At 35.7% G+C, this 21,293-nt stretch overlaps 1 protein-coding gene across 7 annotated transcripts in view; it reads right to left on the bottom strand.

Annotated features, from left to right (window-relative positions):
• Pdp1 (PAR bZIP family member Pdp1) overlaps positions 1-21,293 on the bottom strand; it is a 374,616-nt gene that overhangs the window by 7,896 nt on the left and 345,427 nt on the right. For 4 of the 7 annotated variants that reach the window (XM_083126357.1, XM_083126356.1, XM_083126360.1 and 1 more), the window contains exons 5-6: positions 9,703-9,774; positions 341-478 (exon numbers count right to left, since the gene is read on the bottom strand). In XM_083126357.1, the coding sequence (XP_082982483.1) occupies positions 341-478; positions 9,703-9,774 (210 nt within the window). The remainder of the gene's footprint in view (positions 1-340; positions 479-9,702; positions 9,775-21,293) is intronic. The other 3 variants (XM_083126358.1, XM_083126363.1, XM_083126362.1) reach the window with 1 other exon arrangement.

Here is a 21,293-nt window from a genome sequence, read left to right as displayed (position 1 = left end):
ATGGGTTGGTGGTCTAGGGTTAGGCAGGTAATCATAAATACTTCAAATGTGGTTTGTTTTATAGCCAGAAAATGATTCTGTATTTGTTCCGAGTTCCTGGGCCAAATTTCATACTGATATCCAAATACGAACTGTAAATGTATAAGACCAGAATGTATCACCATATCCATTGTTTCTGTCAATTAAATAGAAGTTGTGTTTTGTTTATATTGTATTATATTTTAAAGGGTATAACTCAAGTATTTTCATGCCACATACATTAATTTACAAGTAAACAAGCATGATGAAACGTAACAGGTATCAGGTTCCACCATTAGTTGAAATACACAAATATCCTTACCTCTTTTTCAAGGAAACCAGCTCTTAAAGCTATCTGATTCTCCTTAAGGCGGCGTGCATCTCTGGACCTTTTGGCAGCCATGTTGTTCTTCCTGCGCCTCGCCCAATATTTCTCATCCTTCATGTCCTCAGGCACAAACTAGAATGACAACAGACGATCGATTAAGAAATATCACAAATTAAATGAGTTGACTGCATTACAAAGAAGTGTTCATAATTTTTTTCATCCTTACACACTGAATTCTATAACATATGGCATTATATTGTGATTGTGTGCGAGTGGACGAAAATAAGTGCACACAAAGTACATGAGTAACAATCGGGGAAAATAAAAGAAAGAATAGCAGAATTTCCTGGAACATAGCAAAGAAAATAAAAAAAGAGCAAGAAGAATATGTCATATGAGGCATTGCGGATATTAAGGGCATACTCGCACAAGTTCAGCAGTTTTCCAAACATCTATCCTATTCTAAAGCTCGTGCACTGTCCTATTGTAAAGCAAATTTCAGAGTCAAGGTAGACTCTTGTACATTGAAGACTGTAGGAACTTATGCAATGTCTGACATGATACAACAATAAAAGAAAAATCGATCTTTGTCGAGTTCGTCCCTAATATCCACAATGCCTCATATCTCCTTCAAACATATGAATTTTCTGTCGCAACCAGAAGAGAAGTGTCAAAATACTAAAAAAAAATGGAAGGTCACCAAGGCATGTTATTACATAATCTCTAATATGAATTTCATGAATTAGACGAAAGATAATTTTAAGAGACCACTATGCAAATATAGGAAGAGATGGGTAGATTGTTCCAGTGAAATGTTTAAGGGAAAAGTAGAACAGAGTCATCACAGAGCAGAAATTCCAATAGAAAACACCAATCTTGGAAGATGTACAAGAAGTTACATGCACTTTTAAGACAAATAAAGCATCTGGTATTGATATGATTAAGTAGGAAGAATCACTGAAAAGAATACATGCACTAACATCAAGGATCTGGGTACATGAGGTGTTGCCTAAAGAGTGGAGAAGTGCCCTATTTTGTCCAATACATAAGAAGGAAGATAAATAATTATGCAGCAACTGAACTATAGTGGCGTAACATTTCTGGAAGTACTCTAAGATTTTAAGTAAGAGATTGGTACCGTACATGGAGGAAAAAGTAGTATATTACCAAGCACATTTTTAGGAAAATTAAGTCAACGCCAAACCACATTTTTGCAACAAAACATGTATTATAAAGATACTATAATTTCAAAATTCACTGTATCTTCATCGACTCCAAGCAAGCATGTTATATTATAAATAGAAATGAACTGTAAAGATGTCTTAAAGAACTGGCTCAAAACCCTACCTAAAAACATTGGCTGAAATGAAAGGCAAAGTAGGTACACAAGATATTTCTCCCAAGATTTTGAAATTGAAAAGGGAACAAAACATGGAGACATGCTTTGAACAATACTTTTTGACCTGACCATGGAAAAAATGATGAAATCTATAACCACAGTAGAAATAATAAACTGACACAATGTATGTTCAGACGACAAACTGGTGACTGGAAGAAACACGAATGCACCTATGCTGAAATTCTTAGAACTAAGCAGAGAAGCTGATAACTTGAGTTTAAATGTAAATATGCAGTAAACAAAATATATGGTAGCATCTAGAAATGGCAGAATCATATAACCAGCATAGAAATTGGAGGATTTCAGTTTGATCGAGTGCAGTAGCTTGGATATCTGGAACCATCTTAACTGAAAAGAATGACGAAGAGTCGGAAATCAATAGGGAAAAAAATTGATATGCATTGGGGGAGGATAATGATATAAAATTAAATGTGTCAGGAGTAGAGAATGACAGCAAAATGGGAAATCAGAACCAACAGTGAATTAGTAGTTCTTTATAAGAATGCAGACATGGTTCTAGAAACAGAGGTAAAGGAATAGCATGGCTAGAACATGCCACAAGAATAGATAAGAATCATATGGTGAAGAAGCTTTTCAATGAAAAACCTGTACGAATAAGACAAGTTGGCAAACCAAGGCTTGACGATATGGAAACGAGCCTACAGAGGCTAAGTGTCAAAAACAGATGCTAAAGGTGACAGGACTGACTAGCTGGTGTCATTAACGAGGCAAAGGTCCATGGACCATGAAGCCAGGGAATAAGGAAGATTATGACATCTATTTCTATATTTGTGGTCCTCAACTGTATTTGAAAGTGTAATGTGCAGAACATTTCACATTACTGTGATTAAATCTCAGAATACAGTAACACAATCTTCTATATCTAGCATTTGATTTTTGTATTTAGGAAAATATGTAATTAATATCCTATGTGTAAGTAGTACAAATTCATGCAAACATATAGCTGATATTATTTAACATATTTAAACTCTAAACTTAATACAAGATAAATACTCTTTTATAAGTAATAACATGCATTTTGAAAGATGGAGTTATTAGTATAACAAATGTTTTTGGACAACAATATTGACAAATTCCACACTTTAAATCTACTTCAGAAGTTACTCCTTATAATGCAAATATAATTGCAATTCACACATGCAGTGAAATCTTGGTTGAATGTTGTGTACATTATATATTTGCTTTTGATATTTTAGTTCAAGAACAATGGACCTTACATGGTTCACGAGACACTTGAACTCCGTAAATGTATCGACCAATACTGATACATCAGCATTTCTTCTATCAATACAGTAATGAATCGATGTAATTTTCAAAAAAAAATATTGAAGTTTGTGTAAACGAATTCCACACTGTTCTGGAAAAAAAAAATCCCCTTCCAATTTCAATGATACATTTGTTAATATTCACATGGATACAGATTTCACTCTGTCCTGTGCATCATGCTGTCCTATACTATAGCAAAATATGAACGAACCAACATATAATTGAAGTCAACAGATAACAACCCTAAGTGAAGCAATGAAAACTTTTTATGTTCCTAAACAGGAATTGGTAACCATGTTTTTCTGCCCTCCAGTATATATAACTTTTTATACATTGATATCACTATAATATATATAATTGTAAAATGTGATGGAAATAAGTTAATAAGTTTTGTAGAGGAGTGTACAACCAAAACTGATTTCAAGTTTCTTTAGAAAGGATATTCTTAGAGATGATGTAACTTATTCTTATAAGAATGATCCATTATGTGGTACATTCATGCAATCAGAATACTGAACATGAGAGAGGAACAGTACGGATTTACCATAAGGCAAATGCAGGAAAGGCACTACGAGTATGGAGATTTGATTATGGCATTCCTAGATATAGAAAAGTTACACGATAGCATGGACAGAACAAAGATTTGGAAGGCTCTAAGAGAGAAAGGGGTCGAGGAAGAGATAGTGTGCAGAGTGCTGAGCACATACAAGGCCAACCAGAGCTGTGTGAAGACACCAGTGGGAAGAACAAGAGTGGTTCAGTATAAGTAATGGACTAAAACAGGGAAGTGCTCTTTCGCCACTGCTCTTCATAATTACAGTGGATGCAATTAATGAAGAGGTGGGGAAGAGATGAAGGCTCTGTTCTTCGCTGATGACTTAGTAATATGGGGAAACAGGGAAGAAGACAGAAACAGGTTGATAGTTGGAATGAGGAAATCAGAAGAGCAGGAATGAAATTCAGTGCAGAAAAGAATGAGGTGCTAATAACAAGAAACAGAGCCAGAAATGAACCAAGAATAAAGATGGACACGGAAGAGTTGAGGGTAGTGGGTGGTGGACTATATCAAAGCGTTTGAAGATTAATGTAGAACAGGGGTACCTATGAAATGTAAGAAGGTAATATATAACACATACTATGTGCTACTAATTACATACGGAGCTGAGACTTGGACAATGACAGAGAGACGAAAGAAAGATGCAGGCAGTGGAGATGAAATTTTTATGGAGTATATTGGGGAAGACTAGAAGGGATAGAATAAGGAATGAGGAGATCCGACAGACAGTGGGGGTGGTGAAGCTTTACGACAGGATAGATCAGGCACAGATGAGATGGTTCGGACACATGAAGAGGATGGATGCAGAAAGACTACCAGTAAGAGCTTACAATGCACAAGAAGTGGGAATAAGGCCAAGGGGGAGACCAAGATGTTGGTGGGAAGAGCAGATAGCGGAGAGTGTTAGGAGAAGAGAACAAGATTGCAACACCGTGGAAAGAGAGGAGTGGTGGAAGACTAGGAAAAAATGGAGAGGCTTCACTTCTATGCCAACCCAGCATAGGAAACGGCAAAGGATGATGATGATTCATGCAATCATAAGTTTAGTTACTTTTGAATTACTGGGGGTATTCTGTATAATAAACCACTATCTTAAACACATACATAATACATTTGTTGGATTAGGGATCCTCCACTAACGATGCCCATGGCTGCTATAGTAATGGTAGAAGTATTGATAATTGACACAGAATTGGGTAAGTTACTTAAAAAAGTAACATATTACTGTTACTTCTGAAAGTAACACATTACTTTTAACTGTTTACAAAAGTTCTGTTTACATCTGTTCTCTGTAGCACAGGTTTCCCTAGGGTACCTTTGCATGCACAAGCTTAGAACAGCACAAGAAAGCATGTTTCGTCCATACAAATAAATCCTCCGGTTCTGATTTCATCAAGGTAATGAAACTAAGGTAACAAAATAACCAAGTACCATTACAATTACTCACATAATTTGTTCACACATTACTAACACAAGTATGGAAAAGTGTTACAAATGCAAGCATTAAAACAGTAATGTATTGCCGAGTTGGTAATGCATTTACTTATGTTACTTCCCAACTCTATATTGATGGTACTAAGAGGACTGGTAAGATTACAAGAGATACAAAAGGCACTGTGCTTGTTTCTCAAATTATTTCCTCACAGTATGACCAACAAAACAAGGGGTATGATGTAAAATATGCACTGACAAGTAATTTACAATACTGATTTGCATAGAGCTCTCCAGAGCATGCGAACAAAACCAGCAGTTACAAACAAGGATCATAAAATAAATGTCTGAATGTTAGTGACAATTGTTCTCACTTTAGCATCGTTCTTTATAGTCACTGGAGGTGTAGAAGGAGGGGGACACAGTAGAGTATTGATCAGTCTACTGGATCAGTAGCAGTTCACAAGTCCATTGTAGGTTAGATGAGCATCGTTTGCACAAAAAACAAAAACCTGATATTAGAATGAGTAAAGTGTAAACCAAACAGTATAATGTCCAATTAAAACTGCATTACAATCAATATATTTCATGGTTTTCAGTCCGTAAATTCAAAAATATAAAAGTATTGATTTTAACATGTAACTTTGATGAAGAATTGTTTAAGATTTGATGAAGAAATGGGTACTGCTATAATTTTAGATAACACAGCTACTGTAGCTATGGAAGAATAAAATATAAGTGACAAGAGCAACAGATAAAATAGCTGGGAGTTGGCACATTTAAGATACACCTAAATACCATACAAAAAGAAATATTTAAGATAAAAAGATAAATATAAAAAAGAAGAGCATGTATACATGTAGTTTTTCTTGTTGATTTAGGCGAGGAGAAGGAGAAGGGATTAGTCAACCAGAAAGGCATCTCTCCCCGCCCCCTTCAGGCATCATCACTGCTCCTTATCAATATTACATACCTCCTACATTCCTTCTGGGGGAATAAATTAATTCTATCCACTTGCTATTGCATTGGTGTCACCATCATATGCGAGAAAATTAATTTGTGCAGTGTATGTGAAAGAAGTTTTCCCATTTCAATGAATATGTGTAATATATGGTATCTTATAACAACTAATTCTTGTACCACATATTATTGTAGGGTACTTAGAAATAAAACACTAACTTCATTAACACATCTGTAATGGTTACGCACAATTGTAACATTATAATATCATATATAAAGACATTTTGCTTCTGCATGAGGCTTGTTCAAATACTCTGATACAAATTCCAATAAAAGCTAACTAAAGTGATATATTAAAAAAAGCATGAAATGAATACAACTGGCCAGTATGTAATATGTGTGTAACACATGCATTTTGTATGAGAAAAGGAAAGCGAAAGTTAGTAAAGCATGAAAATATTGTATGTACTAGTGAACAAAAACCTAAGAAACAGACATTGTGCTTGACAAACCTAAATTTATAATGAAGCATATTCAAGGTAAAAACAGTGCATTCAGGCAGCACTTGTGTCTAATTTGAGGCTTGAGCTTGGGAGAATGAACTTGTTCTTTTTGCTGAATTTTCAATGTTGGAATTCATGAAGACATGACAACAAAACCATATAGCATTTTGAAGAAATCCTTCACTGAAAGTACAGTATGTGTCAAATAACCATGAAGGTTATGTACTGTGCATTGTAGAGCTACATTTTCAAGTAGAAAAGAACATTGGTGGTGCAAGTCATGCACCCACATCCATTAGAAATTCGACTGGAGAAGAATTGGATAACAAGTAATCATTTATATATGTAAAATGTATTACACATGGATCCATGCAATATAAAATTTCCACCACCAATTGAGAAATTTAGATAATATTCTATCCATGGTGTCAAATCTTGATCTGCACTTGCTTACTCAATTCATAGTCTGTTCCAGAATTACACAAGGACACACTTTCTTACATTCACAGCATTATACAATGTGTTTGCAGCATTGCTTGTGATAATCGTTAATGGTTGGCCTGCATATGACACAAAGCACTAAGTATGTTCAACAAATGCACATATGCACAAAAAGGTAACTTGGAAATATTCTTATAATTCATAATTTGTAATGTTGAGGTGCCAGTGTTCTGTTGGAAACACTTTCAATTGTACAAAAGTAAAACAGTAAAACATTCTTATCATAAGTGAAAGGGAATGAGGCAATGTTTTTCACAACCAGAGTTGTCAAACCAAACTTTATATTACTTTGCAAACTTACGTGACTACCTGAACAGATTCATAAGGTAGCTGATGCAGATCGCATTTGTAGGATTTTATTGTATTTAAAGGACTGTGAGATTCGTCCACATAGTTATCAAAAACAAGATAATCCCAATTAATGTATATACAGTTATGATACCAAACAGGGTATACACGTTCCCTTTATAATTGCCATCCAATAAGATATAGAAATGAATGACACCCAATGAAAACTATTTTAAAAAAAACTCTGCCACTTGCCTTTAAAGATTCCTCAACGTATTGGAACGTGTTTTAGAAACACTAAACTCATCAGATAAATAATTAAGGTCAAGTTTTGATAATTTCATCTGTGGCCCTTGAGAAAATGTATTAGAGAATATTTTAAAAATACACTTACGGAATGATAGATAAGGTCAGGTTTACAGAACATTTCATATAATAACTGAACAAAGAAGAAACAATCTGAGGGAAATAGAAAAAATGTGCACACAAATATTTTAAAAATCATTAATCCCATTTGATGTACTGCACATAAGGCACACACACATACACACAAACACACCCACAAATTAAGAAAATATTTCTCTTATGTGGTAACTATTGGAAAACATGTGTGGATTTCTTTCCTACTGCCTTCAGTTTCCATTGCAAAAAAACCCACGAAATAACAGTTAAGATTCAACAAGGAAAACCTTCACTGATAGAAGCATAACAAATACAAGAACATAAATGGATGGATTCCTACAGAAATCATTAACAGCGCAACTTTCAAAAGATACGAATGCCAAAACACAAGGAATGTGACAAAAGAAAACCAGGATAGATTATACTGCCAAGCACAGAAAAATACTTAAACATATTAATAGAGTTGCAATTTTTTCCTGTAGGTGGCCCAAAAGGGAAGTTTACTGAAAGCAAATAGACATGCCTTGTTCCTCTCACCAAAGCAACTTTTCTGTAACTGCCTATAACACAACATTCATCCTGATTTCAACAATACATTTTTTTTTGTAAGGAATACCATCGCAACACACTTCAGGATTTTTTTTTTATATATAGGCCAAAGATATAAATATTTGCATGAATGCTTATTATGTGACAAAACTGGCAATTATGTTTATTGAGTATTTCTATATTGTCAGTATGATTATTCAATGAATCAAGTTGTGCTGAAATTTTGTGTCTCCAACAAGTTCCTCAAAAGTGGCCATGTAGTTACCAGTTATTTCAGCAGTTGGCAATACAACATTCACACCAATTCATGAGCTAGGGATGGAGAGTTTTCTTACAGATGAAATTTATTCATATCTTTAGTGCTGACACATACAACGTTGGGAATTATAACATGTTCAATGAGAAGAAAAAATACATGATAACTGATAGCAGTCAACATGATCCTCCCGTTGGAGGCACATGGTGGTTCGGATCCCACTTTAAACTGTAGGTCCAGTCCCAATTAGCCTTACTGTGCATAAAGTGGACTTAAAACACCAAATCAATCAACATGATCCATTTACAAAACCTATACTTGTACATTTTAGCTGTTCGTAATTACTCCCAATAGCGATCATTTTAGAATTTCTATTACACTGATTCCTTATATCAATCCATCAGAATCTTGCACCTAATATTCCTTCTTCATTTCTGCAATACTTAAGACCCTAAAATAATCTGTTATTTTTTAATTAATTTTAGTTAATCAATCTGGCCTCCAATAGAACCAATCAATACTGCATTAAACTTAGACCAGTGCTTATGCTACCATTAACATTAATATATATTGTGTTCCTTAGTCGCACGAAGTTCTGTTTGCTCCATAAGAAAACTTCGCAATCATCAACTGCAAATATGCCACAAAAGTAGCCTGCTATTCTATCCAATCTCAATGTTACAATATCTGCTCACTCGATATCACAAAAACTGCTGGAAGAGTCTGTCAAAGAGATTAGTTGGAACTTCCACCTTAGTTTAAACGATTCACTCCCCCATAGAGTTTTTAGTTTTTAGTTTCAACCTGCAATTGGGAGGGCAACCGAGGAGCTTCTTGGAAAATGCAGTAGACTCTGTCTAGTAAGCTTGAACATGTAAATACAATCCTTAAATGTGTGTTGTGCCACTTAAGCGAACAATTTTGGTTCCTTATTTGTGTCTTTCAATAGCCCTAATTAAGATGTGTTTGAAATCAGGACATTGCTGTGGTATATCAGTGAAGCAAATTCTTATGGAGGGAAAATTGTTTCTTCTCCATTAAAGCTTCTCATAATTTCTTCTTTTTAGTACAGAGGATTAGAAAGGAAATATGTTACTAATTACTGCCAGCAAAGCTTACACCATTCTATTACTTCCAAAAGCATTCATTTTTTAAAAAACTTCTACAGAAGTATAGTGAATTTTGTGCTCATGGTGATCAATGATAAACTTAAAAAACTCTCACCTGAGCACTAGAGGTGGCCTGCTGGAATTCTACAATGTCCATTTGAACATCCTCAGACATACCACACCATTGCTGAAACGAGAAAGGCAGAGTGCTCACCACACAACAAACATAAACACCTGGTGGACTTGGCAGTATGTAATCCCCCTTCAGATGGAGAGCATGTGTGGATGTGTGCGAGAGAAAGAGAGAAGCTGCAAAATATGGTAATGATATCCGTGACAGATGAAACTTGATGAACATTTTTGAAGACAAGATCATTCATTCCCGGTGGAAATTTGTTAGAATGAATCGAGTATTAGTTGTTTGAACAAGCCTCAAGAATGAAGTTTTGTGTGGCCTTGAAGACTATGTTAAACAATGCTAAATTGAAAATAATATCACTATATCATCAATGCAATCATACATAAAACATTAAACAGGGGAACAAAATACATGGTACAATAAAAGATGTTAAGTTAAAATACACATTCCCTGCACTGAAATAGCCTTTGAATATATCCTTCAAGTTGATTGAGAGATAGTGGTTGATTTTGGAACCAGATAGAAACTAAGAGATCTGATCCAAAGATTAGTATTTTTATTAATTTACTTTTGGCTAATTATAATGAAGAGAATGAATGCTGATTGGATCAAACCAAAGGAGGGATATTCACAGAAGAACATCCATGCCTAGGCCAGGAATCGAACTTGGAACCTTCGGTGCTCTGATGAAAAGACAAATGAAGGCTACAAAGATGATCCAAACACTGACGCATGAGAGCATGCAATATCTAATGTATAGGCAACCAGCACAATGCATGCAGTTGAGTACGTAGATTTGACAAGTGCCAGGCTCGCCCAGGGCATTCTAGTGTTAACTGAATAGGGTTATGAGGATGCATTTGAGATAATATATTCAGTACTGTAGAAAAACTTAATTGTATATTTGTACAGATACTGAGAATGGACAGTTTGTATGCAGTGCAGTACCATGGGTGACAGTAGAAAAACTGTGAAACTTTATTGTTGGCCTTGTTCGTTGGTTTCCTCTGAGAACGGTTTTGTGAAATAGTAGAGGATACTGAGATTTATCAAATTTATCACATGCTATTTAAAAGCACGAAAAATGATTGTGCCATTTCGTTCCCGTTCAATATTCATTGCACTGCATGAAGAAATTAATTGAAGTTGAATTGTTGGACTCTGCATAGCTACTATCAGAATATATTTGCAAATATGAAATATCGTACATATATTTTACCTCGGTACATTTGAATAATGATACAAGGATGAGAATTTTCCCATTGTAAAATTTTGGAAAGAAGTAATTTTCTGAATAACGCGATGTCCTAAGGTGATGGGGGGAGGGGGTCTGGCTCCCACAACCCCCTTCCATTCGCCAATGTTGCGTACCATAGTCTAAATGTCACCGCATGCCACTAAAATTAACCAATACTGAAGAGGCATCTGCAGAGAGGGGCAAGCAGGGACAATTGCCCTCTTCCTCAATTTCAAAATTTTACATTCATAAGTACAATCACATTTAAATTGATCTTTTGGATCCTACATCCAAAACGTAAGCCAACCACAATACTACTTTATCGAAATGTGGAGAGTCCCAGAAACTATTAAGAGTCAAACAGAAGAAAACAGATATTCAAAGCTTTGAAGTTGAATATGTGGATATTGTTTTGAGTAGCCATTTCAAGAATTCAGGACAAAAATATACAAATTACGAGATTTTTATGTGCATTCCAGTCTACAAAAGGTTTGAAATTTGGAGAAAAAAGGAACATAGCCAGGTATTTGTTCATCTGCAATACTAAGTAGAAATCTCTCCAAAACTATAAAACGATATTTCACTATTATTAGCTCATAATAACAGTTGTAATTATTTGAATACTATGAATTCCATTATATATATAAAAACTATCCCTCTCCCAATTACAAAATAGCCTAGTGAAGTACATGCCTAAAATGAAAATTTTCTGCGGGTGATGAAAAGTTATTCTTGCCTCTCCCGCAAAAAGAAATCTGCAGACCCTTGTCAGTACTGATCCAATAAAAATGCCAAATATTTCAATGAATTTACAAAACTATTTACAGGAAAACCAGTTATTAGCTCTTTACCTATAAACATCCTGTCTCCGTAATGTTTCGTTTTCAAGTACACCTTCTAATTTTTACCTACAAGTCAACAATATAGTTATAGCAATGAATACTGATTGCTCTGTCCATATTAGTTATCAAGTTCTTGTACTCTGTTGATGGCAAATTGTAGGATAACACCTACCCCTATCTCTAATCACACTGTGGGTAAGAAACAGATGTTCACTCGAAAAGAGTTAAGTTAGCATCATAGTTGAGAGAAAAACTTTTTTGTGCTGAAATGAAAGCAACATATAAACTACAGTGTGTTTCACTCGCTCTCAGCCCCTGATTTTCGCTTATAAAAATCACACTATTGGTCATAATGTAATGAAATTTGCTACAGACATACCTTGGGGTATGAGAAGCATGGTTTATGTTACCGCGAGTGTTGGAAGTGGTCTCGTAATTGACTCTTTTCACTTTGGCGGGAGGTTGAAATTGTTGCACAGCAGTAACACGATATGCATACAGTTTTGTTTTCTGGCAGCTCGTTGACATGTGCTTGTGGAAACTCCCATTACCTGCAAAAGTCTACGCAACGACTTCCTTGGTGAGGCCAGCAATCTGTTCTTCACTTCCCCCACCGTTGCTTCTGGCAGTTTTGGATGTCCTCCTTCTTGTACATCCAACAATGTTCTCATAGTTTCCAGTTTCTTCACCAAATGGGAGACTTTGCAGGTGGTTTATGGACCCAAAACTGTGCAATAAATTGTCGCTGGCATGCCTTTATGGACTCCGTTTTGGCATTTAACGGCAGATACACACGCATGCCCATGCAAGGGACTAGAGAGACTATGGCACCATCTCCTATGATGGTACACTATGACCAATAGTTTGATTTTTATAAGCAAAACTCAGGGGCCGAGACCAAGTGAAACACACTGTATTTTTGGATTTAACAATTCATTGTATGTGTGTGTGTGTGTGTGTGATTTTTTTTAAAAATTATATACAGAATAATCTCAAGAGGTTAATAGTGATGACAGAATGTTCAAATGACAACAAATGATAGAGCCAAAAAAAACAAAAAAAAAAAAACACACACCTTACCTGGGAACACAGCACTTCTAGTTTCAAGGCAAGCTATGCTGTTTACCAGTGGTAAGCACTGCATTTCAGAGAGAGGTAGCTGCAGCTAGAAGACACCCACCCATAATTTTTCCATACTATATAATATGTTGTCTACATAACTTTTATGTAATATTTGCTACTATTCGCAGTAATAAGGCATCTTGGTTCATTGGTGCTTGCTTCGCCCACCCTCTGATGCACACTACCCTTCAGTATATGGATTGTCACACCTGCTATTAGCTACTAGATCATGGAAGAAAGCTGCATGTTTAACATCAGTGAAAAAAACTGAGGATAAAAGTGTTTTCAGCTACAAATTTACACCGTTCCCTTAAAGCGAACCCATTTCTGGGCACATGCAATGTAATATCGACTAACAATATGATTCTTATGTGAATACCTCTTATCAGGATGAGGTACATCACAGTAAATGTAAGGCATTTAAATGACGTAGCATAAAGATGGGGGGGGGGGGGGCTCATTTCGTTCCTCAAAGTACTTTGTATTTCTTGATGTCATAATGCTTCCATTTAGGGTAACAGTGGTAATGAATGAATGATGGATAAAGTAGATGACAGGACAAACACAAACGATTATGCCTTACCTGGCATATGACACCAGTTGCCATGGTTGCATTCTAGAAAATCTTGAAGTAAGGTTGAGATACTGCTAAAAGTCGCTTGCTGACAGGAGGAAAATCAAGTTCACTTGGGATGTGGTATGCACAAGATAGGTGGAAAAATTGATAAGATGGTAATATGAACATAGAGTATAATATGTAATGACAACCTGCGACAAAATCCTTATAAGCCTCACCTTTAGAGCTGCTGCCTCATAGTATTTACAAAGTGTCAATATGTTTTAGTTTCGGGAAAGGGTGTTTTATGGTCGCAAATATCCACTCCACACATACACTCGTCAATTATATTTCAGTTTTTCCATATTATACAAATGCTTCTTCCTGGAAAGGGGGCGAGGCAATAGGAGTAAAAAAAAAAAAAAAATGAAATTTCACAGATGTAATTTCATTTGAAATCAAAGTACTTTTGTATTACTTATCACAAGTATCGAAAGACTGGTACAAGTTCATCATAAGAATGTTATAATTTTAAACTGAAGTTGCATTTGGGGAGGGGAGGTTTCGTTTTGAAAAAAAAATTGCTTACTTGCTCCTCGTGGCATATCCTGCAGATGTACACGATTCCTTACAAAAATAAGGATTTTTAATTGCATTAATTTTAGATTCAAGGACATTTTGGGACTCAAGCTGAATGACACCTCTTAAATATGCACCTGTGGTAATATTACAGTGTGTTTGCCGTCAATATTTAAATCCAATAAACGTGACCTCTTCTTAAAAACTTGAATGCTCAAACATCACTTGAATATGATAAAGTTTATATTAAATAATAATAACAATAATAATGGTGGTGATGATTAAGGAATGCACAGAGATAAGTACAAGTGTGTAAATCTGGATTTGGACTCCACTTAGAAGTACTATATATGCAGTTTGCATTTACATTTATGCCTGCAAAGCTAAGTAACTAAAAGATTCACCAATGAACAACATCTACCAAATGATGTGGACTAACTTCAAGGAAATACACAGTTCAAGCCCTTCAAGCAGAGAGTTAACACACTCCTTTGAACCTCTTTCATATGATGTTCATACAAAAAACAAAACCTATATTTTGCATCTTTGCAAAGCACATGAAAGCACAGTCAATGATGCACGAGACAAATAAAAGGAAACTCCATAGAACAAGCTATTTACAAAATAAGAACAGTAAAGAGTGGACAGTAACATGCTAAATTTGGAAGTAAACATGTATGAAACTAAATTCATATGAAAGGGAGCCAGATCATATGATACTGATGGGGAATCAAATAAGTCGCATTATCAAAGGCCATGCAATTTTGTATTCTTTGGGTTAACAAAAGAAATACATTTTCAAGAAAAATGAAAAACTACAATGCAAAACAAGTATATCTATCTATATATATAAAAATGGATTGTGTGTGTGTGTTTGTTTGTTCCGGCTTAACTCTCGAACGCCTGGAGCAATTTCAACCAAACTTGGTACATGTATCACTTGCAATATGGAAATAATATTTTGGGGTAAGACACCCCTGGCACCCCTAGGGGTGGGGTGGGAAAGGGTGGCATGTAAAAATAATCGAGAACCACCGATATTAAATTCTGCACAAACCAACATCTGTGAGTCTATGCAATCTGCACAATGTTTCTCGAGTTGTCTTTCATTCAGGCTGTGTTGAGAATGGAATCCATACTTTTCGTGACACTCCCAATGCAGTTCAACTCCAAGTTCATCATCTATCGGCAGGGTGGGGGGTGGGGGGGGGGTGAGAGGGGGTGAAAAATAAAATGCCACAAATCACCTAATTAGTGTCGAATCCATAGTTTTCGGAGTCACTAAGCTAATTGGTGACATTCACGATCACATTTAAAATTAGTTACATTTTACACTATAGTTACAATTCATTATTTTCCTGTCTAATACAAAATTGGGATAAATAAATACTTGGGCAACGCCAGGTAATCAGCTAGTTCTTTATATCCATTACATTACAAAACCTAACAATGAATTACGAATCTACCTCATTTCACCTCTTTGCACATGACTAGTAATTCACTTAGGAAAGTTGCAGGGATATAACTACATCAACTGTATCCCCTCCCTCCCATGGTCACGCCAATGCATAGTGAAAACGAAAAACCTTTACAAAATCCTCCTACGAAAATCTCATTGTAAAAAAAAATAAAAAATATTAAAGCTGCACTGGCCCTCTGGCCTGTGGCAACAAAGTTGTTTTTGGAAACTACTTTCCATCGAAAAAATAACTGTTATGAATGATATTAGAAATTCTGAAAAATTACATATGATTGGAATTCCTTTTAGAGCACTCATGAGTTTTGCTTTCACTGTTATTTGTGATACAAAATAAACTTACAGAGCAACAAACCATTTACAGATATTAAACAGTGAAAGATGAACATTCGAACATTCACTTGAATGCTCCACAAGGAATTCTAAATGGATGCAATTTTTCAGAATTCGGAAAATCATAGCAGTTTCTTGAAATCAAAGGAATTTTCAAAAAACTGCTTTGCTGACACAGGACAAAGGTCTAGCTAGCACAAACTGAACTCAACATCATAACAGAAATGATGGAAAAAAACAGTTTTCTAAAAAAATGCCAACCTGAAAATGACTCGTAGAACAATCTTTATTAGAAAAGCATCATGTTGAGTACATTCATGTGAGAAAGAGATGTATAGCTTCAATTATTTATTGTAATAACCTAGGGTGAAATTGTGTGAGAGATATCATTTCCATTTGAAATTCATAACGTTTTAGGATAATACTAGAATATAATGTATACTGTCTGGGGAAGTAACGTGATTTCCGAAAAGGGTAATAATAATTATTTTTTTCACTTCTTTTGAAAGAAAATCTTGTGTTGCTACATTTACTGATTAACGGTTCCTTGATTACAGAAAAGAAGAGCCAATTATCACTCCAGGCGAAGGCAGATAAGTGCTCTTATTAAAGAAATTCTACCTTGTTAGCAGAACAATTACAAAGAAAACAAAACAGTCTTTCTTGTTAATAATTTGCCTTCACAGACAGCTCTTCATTATCCATGAAACTGGAGCAAAGAAATATGAACTCTGCTGTATGGCCTCAAAAGAGTAACTGAAAATAATTGGGTGTCTTTTAGAGTTGTAACAAAAGAAATAATGGCTGTTAAGAAGCTCACCTTATTAAACAGTAATGTTTGGATAAGAATCCAGTGCCATTTATTGGCATGAAATAATAAAAAAACATACTCACCTACCAAAATAGATGGTACTGAAATGCCTTATTTCTATCTTTAGAGCAAATATGTTCTTAATTTATTTCATGACTGCTGATTTTAATCCAGTGCCATTTACTGGCATGAAATAATAAAAAAACATACTCACCTACTAAAATAGATGGTACTGAAATGCCTTATTTCTATCTTTAGAGCAAATATGTTCTTAATTTATTTCATGACTGCTGATTTTAATGAATGAACAGGACCTTAATGTTAGTGATGATTATGCTCAAAAGAAGCATAAAAAGGTATGTGTTATTAGTGAGATTGTATTCGTGTTGTAATAGTTTCAACTGTTTTTATGCTCATAAAGACTTAGAGGTTGGGGTATGAAAAGGAATTGTTTGCAATGTATCAAATATGACACTGCAGAAAATAATCAAATTGTTCATAAGCTTATAAATATTTGAGATGTGTGATAAGATGGAATAAAAAAAAATAATAATAAAATAAGAATGAGAGACAAAACTAAATAGAAATTGGACAAGCAAGAAACACATAAGGAGTGATCAAGGATATGGCAGGGCCTGTTTACAATCAAGTGGGGCATATGTTTTGCATACATATACAACCAGCATAGTGAATACTGATTGACAAATTATATGCTTGGTGCAAAGCCTTCATATGGGATAAAGCCAGTCAGACCCACAGCCTTGGGACTCTTACAAAAAACTAAGTAAACAATAATAATCCTTTTAAATATCTGAGTAAAATTCTATCTTTATGTCTCCTAGTTTGTTTAGATACCAGGGAAACAATAGCTACAACAAACACAATATGAATTGAAACTTTCTGTTTACAACCAATCATTGCTTATTGACCCATCAGGTCAACTCTCATTTCCTGGAACGTTAAAAGAAGTGCTTGCCATAAGCAGCATGCAGATTCTGTTGCAAAGCAGCCGCACTTCATCAACAATGAATTTAACAGCTTCTATCAAATAGGATAGTGTTGCAATTCTCCCAAATTTTTAGTTTGACTCTTTCTGTTTTAGCAGAACAACATGGAGTGGAAAACAAATATTTAACTACTACACAGATGACATAAGTTTTCTGTAATTATGTTAGCATGCATGTTAATTGAGCACTCTATTGTCTAGTGCTTTTATCTGTACTTTTCTGACATTACATCTCTTTCAAAATGTAGTTTTAGAATAAGTATAGTTCGATTAACATTGCATGCTAATAAAAAAACATGGTCACTAACATTCAGAGAATTAATTATCTGTATTTATGTATTATTCAGCTACAATTTTTACTTGGGGTTATTCAGCAGTAATGTGTTACTAGTTACTGGATAGTGTTCTTTTGAAATGGCTGGGGATTATTTTGTAGCATGTCTTCAAAGCCATTCGCCTTTTCTTAGTCATAATTGTGGATTCAAAAGCTGAAACCTATTTTGGTCAATATTTGCATTGCTTCACGCCTTTTTTAACACCACCTGTAACCATTTCTGAACCAGAAATGGCATTTAGTATATGAAATTAACCAGCGGCGGTGCCAGGATTAATCATCTAGGGGTGCTGAGGGGGTGCAGAATGAAATTTAGGGGGTGCGACATTGAAAATAAAGAAAACCTGAAGTATGCATGCATGTTTTAGTAGGTATCTATGATAATATGCTAATGAAACTGAAGAATACTAGCGTCTTGCTTCATTTTTGCCTGATTTTAACACAACAACGACGTTTGATAATTTGAAAAGAACGGTTTGTTCAAGGGAAGCCAACGACATATATGAACGACTGGAGGATTTTTTGCATGGAGAGGCAATGCATTTTTTCACAGAAAGAGTATATTAAAAAAAAAGTAAAGTGCTCTCCTGTGCTTAGCACCACGGTATGAAGGCGTATAGCGGGTGTGGGGGTAACGCCCCACACTTCCTTGATCCGGTCGTGAGTAGGGGTGATGTGATCAGCATCACGCCCCTGACCGCCTTTACCCCCCAGGGTTTCCCCCAGGTACCCATGTTATTCGACACTGGGTGGGCGCCGGGGCTGCTTCCAATGTTAGAAAGAGTATATTCCTCTCCCTAATAGTGTTGCTCACTTCCTCTAAAAGAAAAAAAAATCCTTCAGTTTGAAGTTACCATGTTCCTGCAACGCTCTTATAATAATTAACATAAATGACCGTGACTGAAATGTACACTTTTAGATTGACATCCATTGTTTTAAGTCTACTTTATGCACACATAGAGGCTAATCGGGACTGAGCCTATAGTTTAAAGTGGGATTCAAACCACTATGTGCTTGAACCGGGTATCTAACCCTGGATCCCTTGGTTAGAAGGCACAACTAATTAAGGTACAAAATTCAGTTATTAATCAAATGTCAAATACATTGTACAAGTGAAAACAACTTCTGAGTGTTCAGTTTGTGTACATTGGGTAAAAGACAGAAATCGCTACTATGCAACCTAAAGTTCCGCAATTTGAAAAAGAAAATAACACAATAAATACGGAAACATGTAGTCACTTTTATGTAATTATCAATTCACATTTTTTGGACTGCTTCACTTTTCTCAAAATGTCCCCTCTTTTCATATATGTTCCTTCCACCTGCCTAGATGCTGTGGTGTCAGGACAAAACACTAAGTGGGTAAGTGCACAGCAACTTCATTGTTAAAGTCCCTTGGGTCGCAATGTCCCCAACAACGAACTATAACATTTCTTCGCGAATTTTTGGCCTCTTCTTAACAGTCTTTGAAAAAGTCTGAAATGGTACGTTTACTAGAACAAATAGAACAAATTAGCCTAACAAACAAGGAAACTACCGTCACGATACGACTCGCATTAAAGAACGACCTGATGATACTTCAAAGCAAATGAAATTCTTATTCCAATGCAACTTGAAGAAAAGAGGAAGAACAAGTAGGCAGACAACAAAACCGTGTATCAACAGTGCAAAGGAAAACATACAACAACCGACACTGAGCTAAATACATTCATTAAAACCACAAAGACACTACTTGAACCACAAGAAGAAACAATTCTTAAAAACAATTCTGAAGAAATAAAGACGAGGGCTGCTGATCTTTATAGGCTGCCGACAGTACAGGAAAATAAATGTGGAGTATCTTGCCTGTTGTAAATAATGACAGCTGTCTCACTTCAGTACCTAACATTCGGCCCACGATATGACACTGTAAGAGGTAATATTTTCGGTAGAATATAGGTTTCGGATAGGGGGTGCTGAAGGGGGTGCGGAAGAAAATTAAGGGGTGCACAAGCACCCCCTCGTGCCCCCTGGCACCACCTCTGAAATTAACTTGAAACCTTTCAAGAAGCTTGGACTGGTCGAGAGCACCCCAGTTCTCTTAAAAGTTTAGCAATTGCAAATAAGTTTTCTTCCATTATTGACTCCTGTGAAATAAATTTTGCACTGAAGAAAGAACGTATTTTGTATTGAATTTGTATACTTGTTATTGTTGCAATGCTAACCCGCTCTCGCCGTTTATTATGCAAGAGTTCTACGCCGTCCTCTTATTTGAGCTACGAGCGCACTATTTAGCATAGCTCTATCCTGCCCCAGCTATTTTTCATGCAGAAGTCCCTAAACATACGGCGCTCACTCTGTGTGTATTTCTATGTATCCATAAAAACTTCCTCACTCCATCGGGCCTTGTATCGAAGTATCTGCAAGTCGGAAACTGCCTGCGTATCCGAGAGCTGGGATTCTGAGATATGAGAGAGCGTAACAAGTTGGAACCCGGTATTTATACCTCCGACAAACGACCCGCCCCCAAACACCTGGGCAAGATCCTATTGTTACCTTTCAAACAGGGAAGCCGTTGAGGGAAGCCAACCATTGGCTTCCCCGACTACCGGGCAAAAAGCAACCTAGTCTAGAGCATTTACAAAGAAATAAATTCGTACATATAAACTTTCCAATTTCCAGCTGTGTGCATAAAAACCACACAGCATTATTTAGCGTTGCTTTCCTACCACTTTTGGCTAATTGCAGCTATGAGGATGGGTGTTGATTAAGTGAAACTGATGAAGGAAACATTCACAAAGAATGTCCATATTCTGTCAGGGACGCAACGCTGGGACCTTAAAATCTCTAAATTTGCTGCTCTAATGTGGTCACAAAATTGGTAACTTCCTAAACTATTCACTACAGAATTACACAGTTTTTATTAAAATTTTAAACCTCGGGTAATGCCACATTATTGTTGAGACCTACCATCTGAATGCGGTGATGGATTTCTCTGAAATGCAATATGAGACCAATCCTTCAAGGTATCCTGCAACTGTAAAAATTGCACCTCAAAATCTTTATATTTAAGGCAGTTACCATAGTTACAATGTTTGTGATTTTGCCACCACTCCCCTCACACTACGAAATATATTTTGAAAGTTTTATTGCAAAATTGTGGACTGACAAATTCTCTAAAATGATGAGTTTACTTCCTTACATCCCGAAAATGTTTTCCAGACAGTTTAAAAAAAATATATATGTACAGCACATAAACAGCATGTAACATGGAGAGTTAATTTTTCATCG

Source organism: Lepisma saccharinum, chromosome 8 (genome assembly GCF_977018435.1).
Source record: "Lepisma saccharinum chromosome 8, izLepSacc3.1, whole genome shotgun sequence".
Taxonomy (NCBI): Eukaryota; Metazoa; Arthropoda; class Insecta; order Zygentoma; family Lepismatidae; genus Lepisma; species Lepisma saccharinum.
This window is presented reverse-complemented; position numbering and strand designations above follow the sequence as displayed.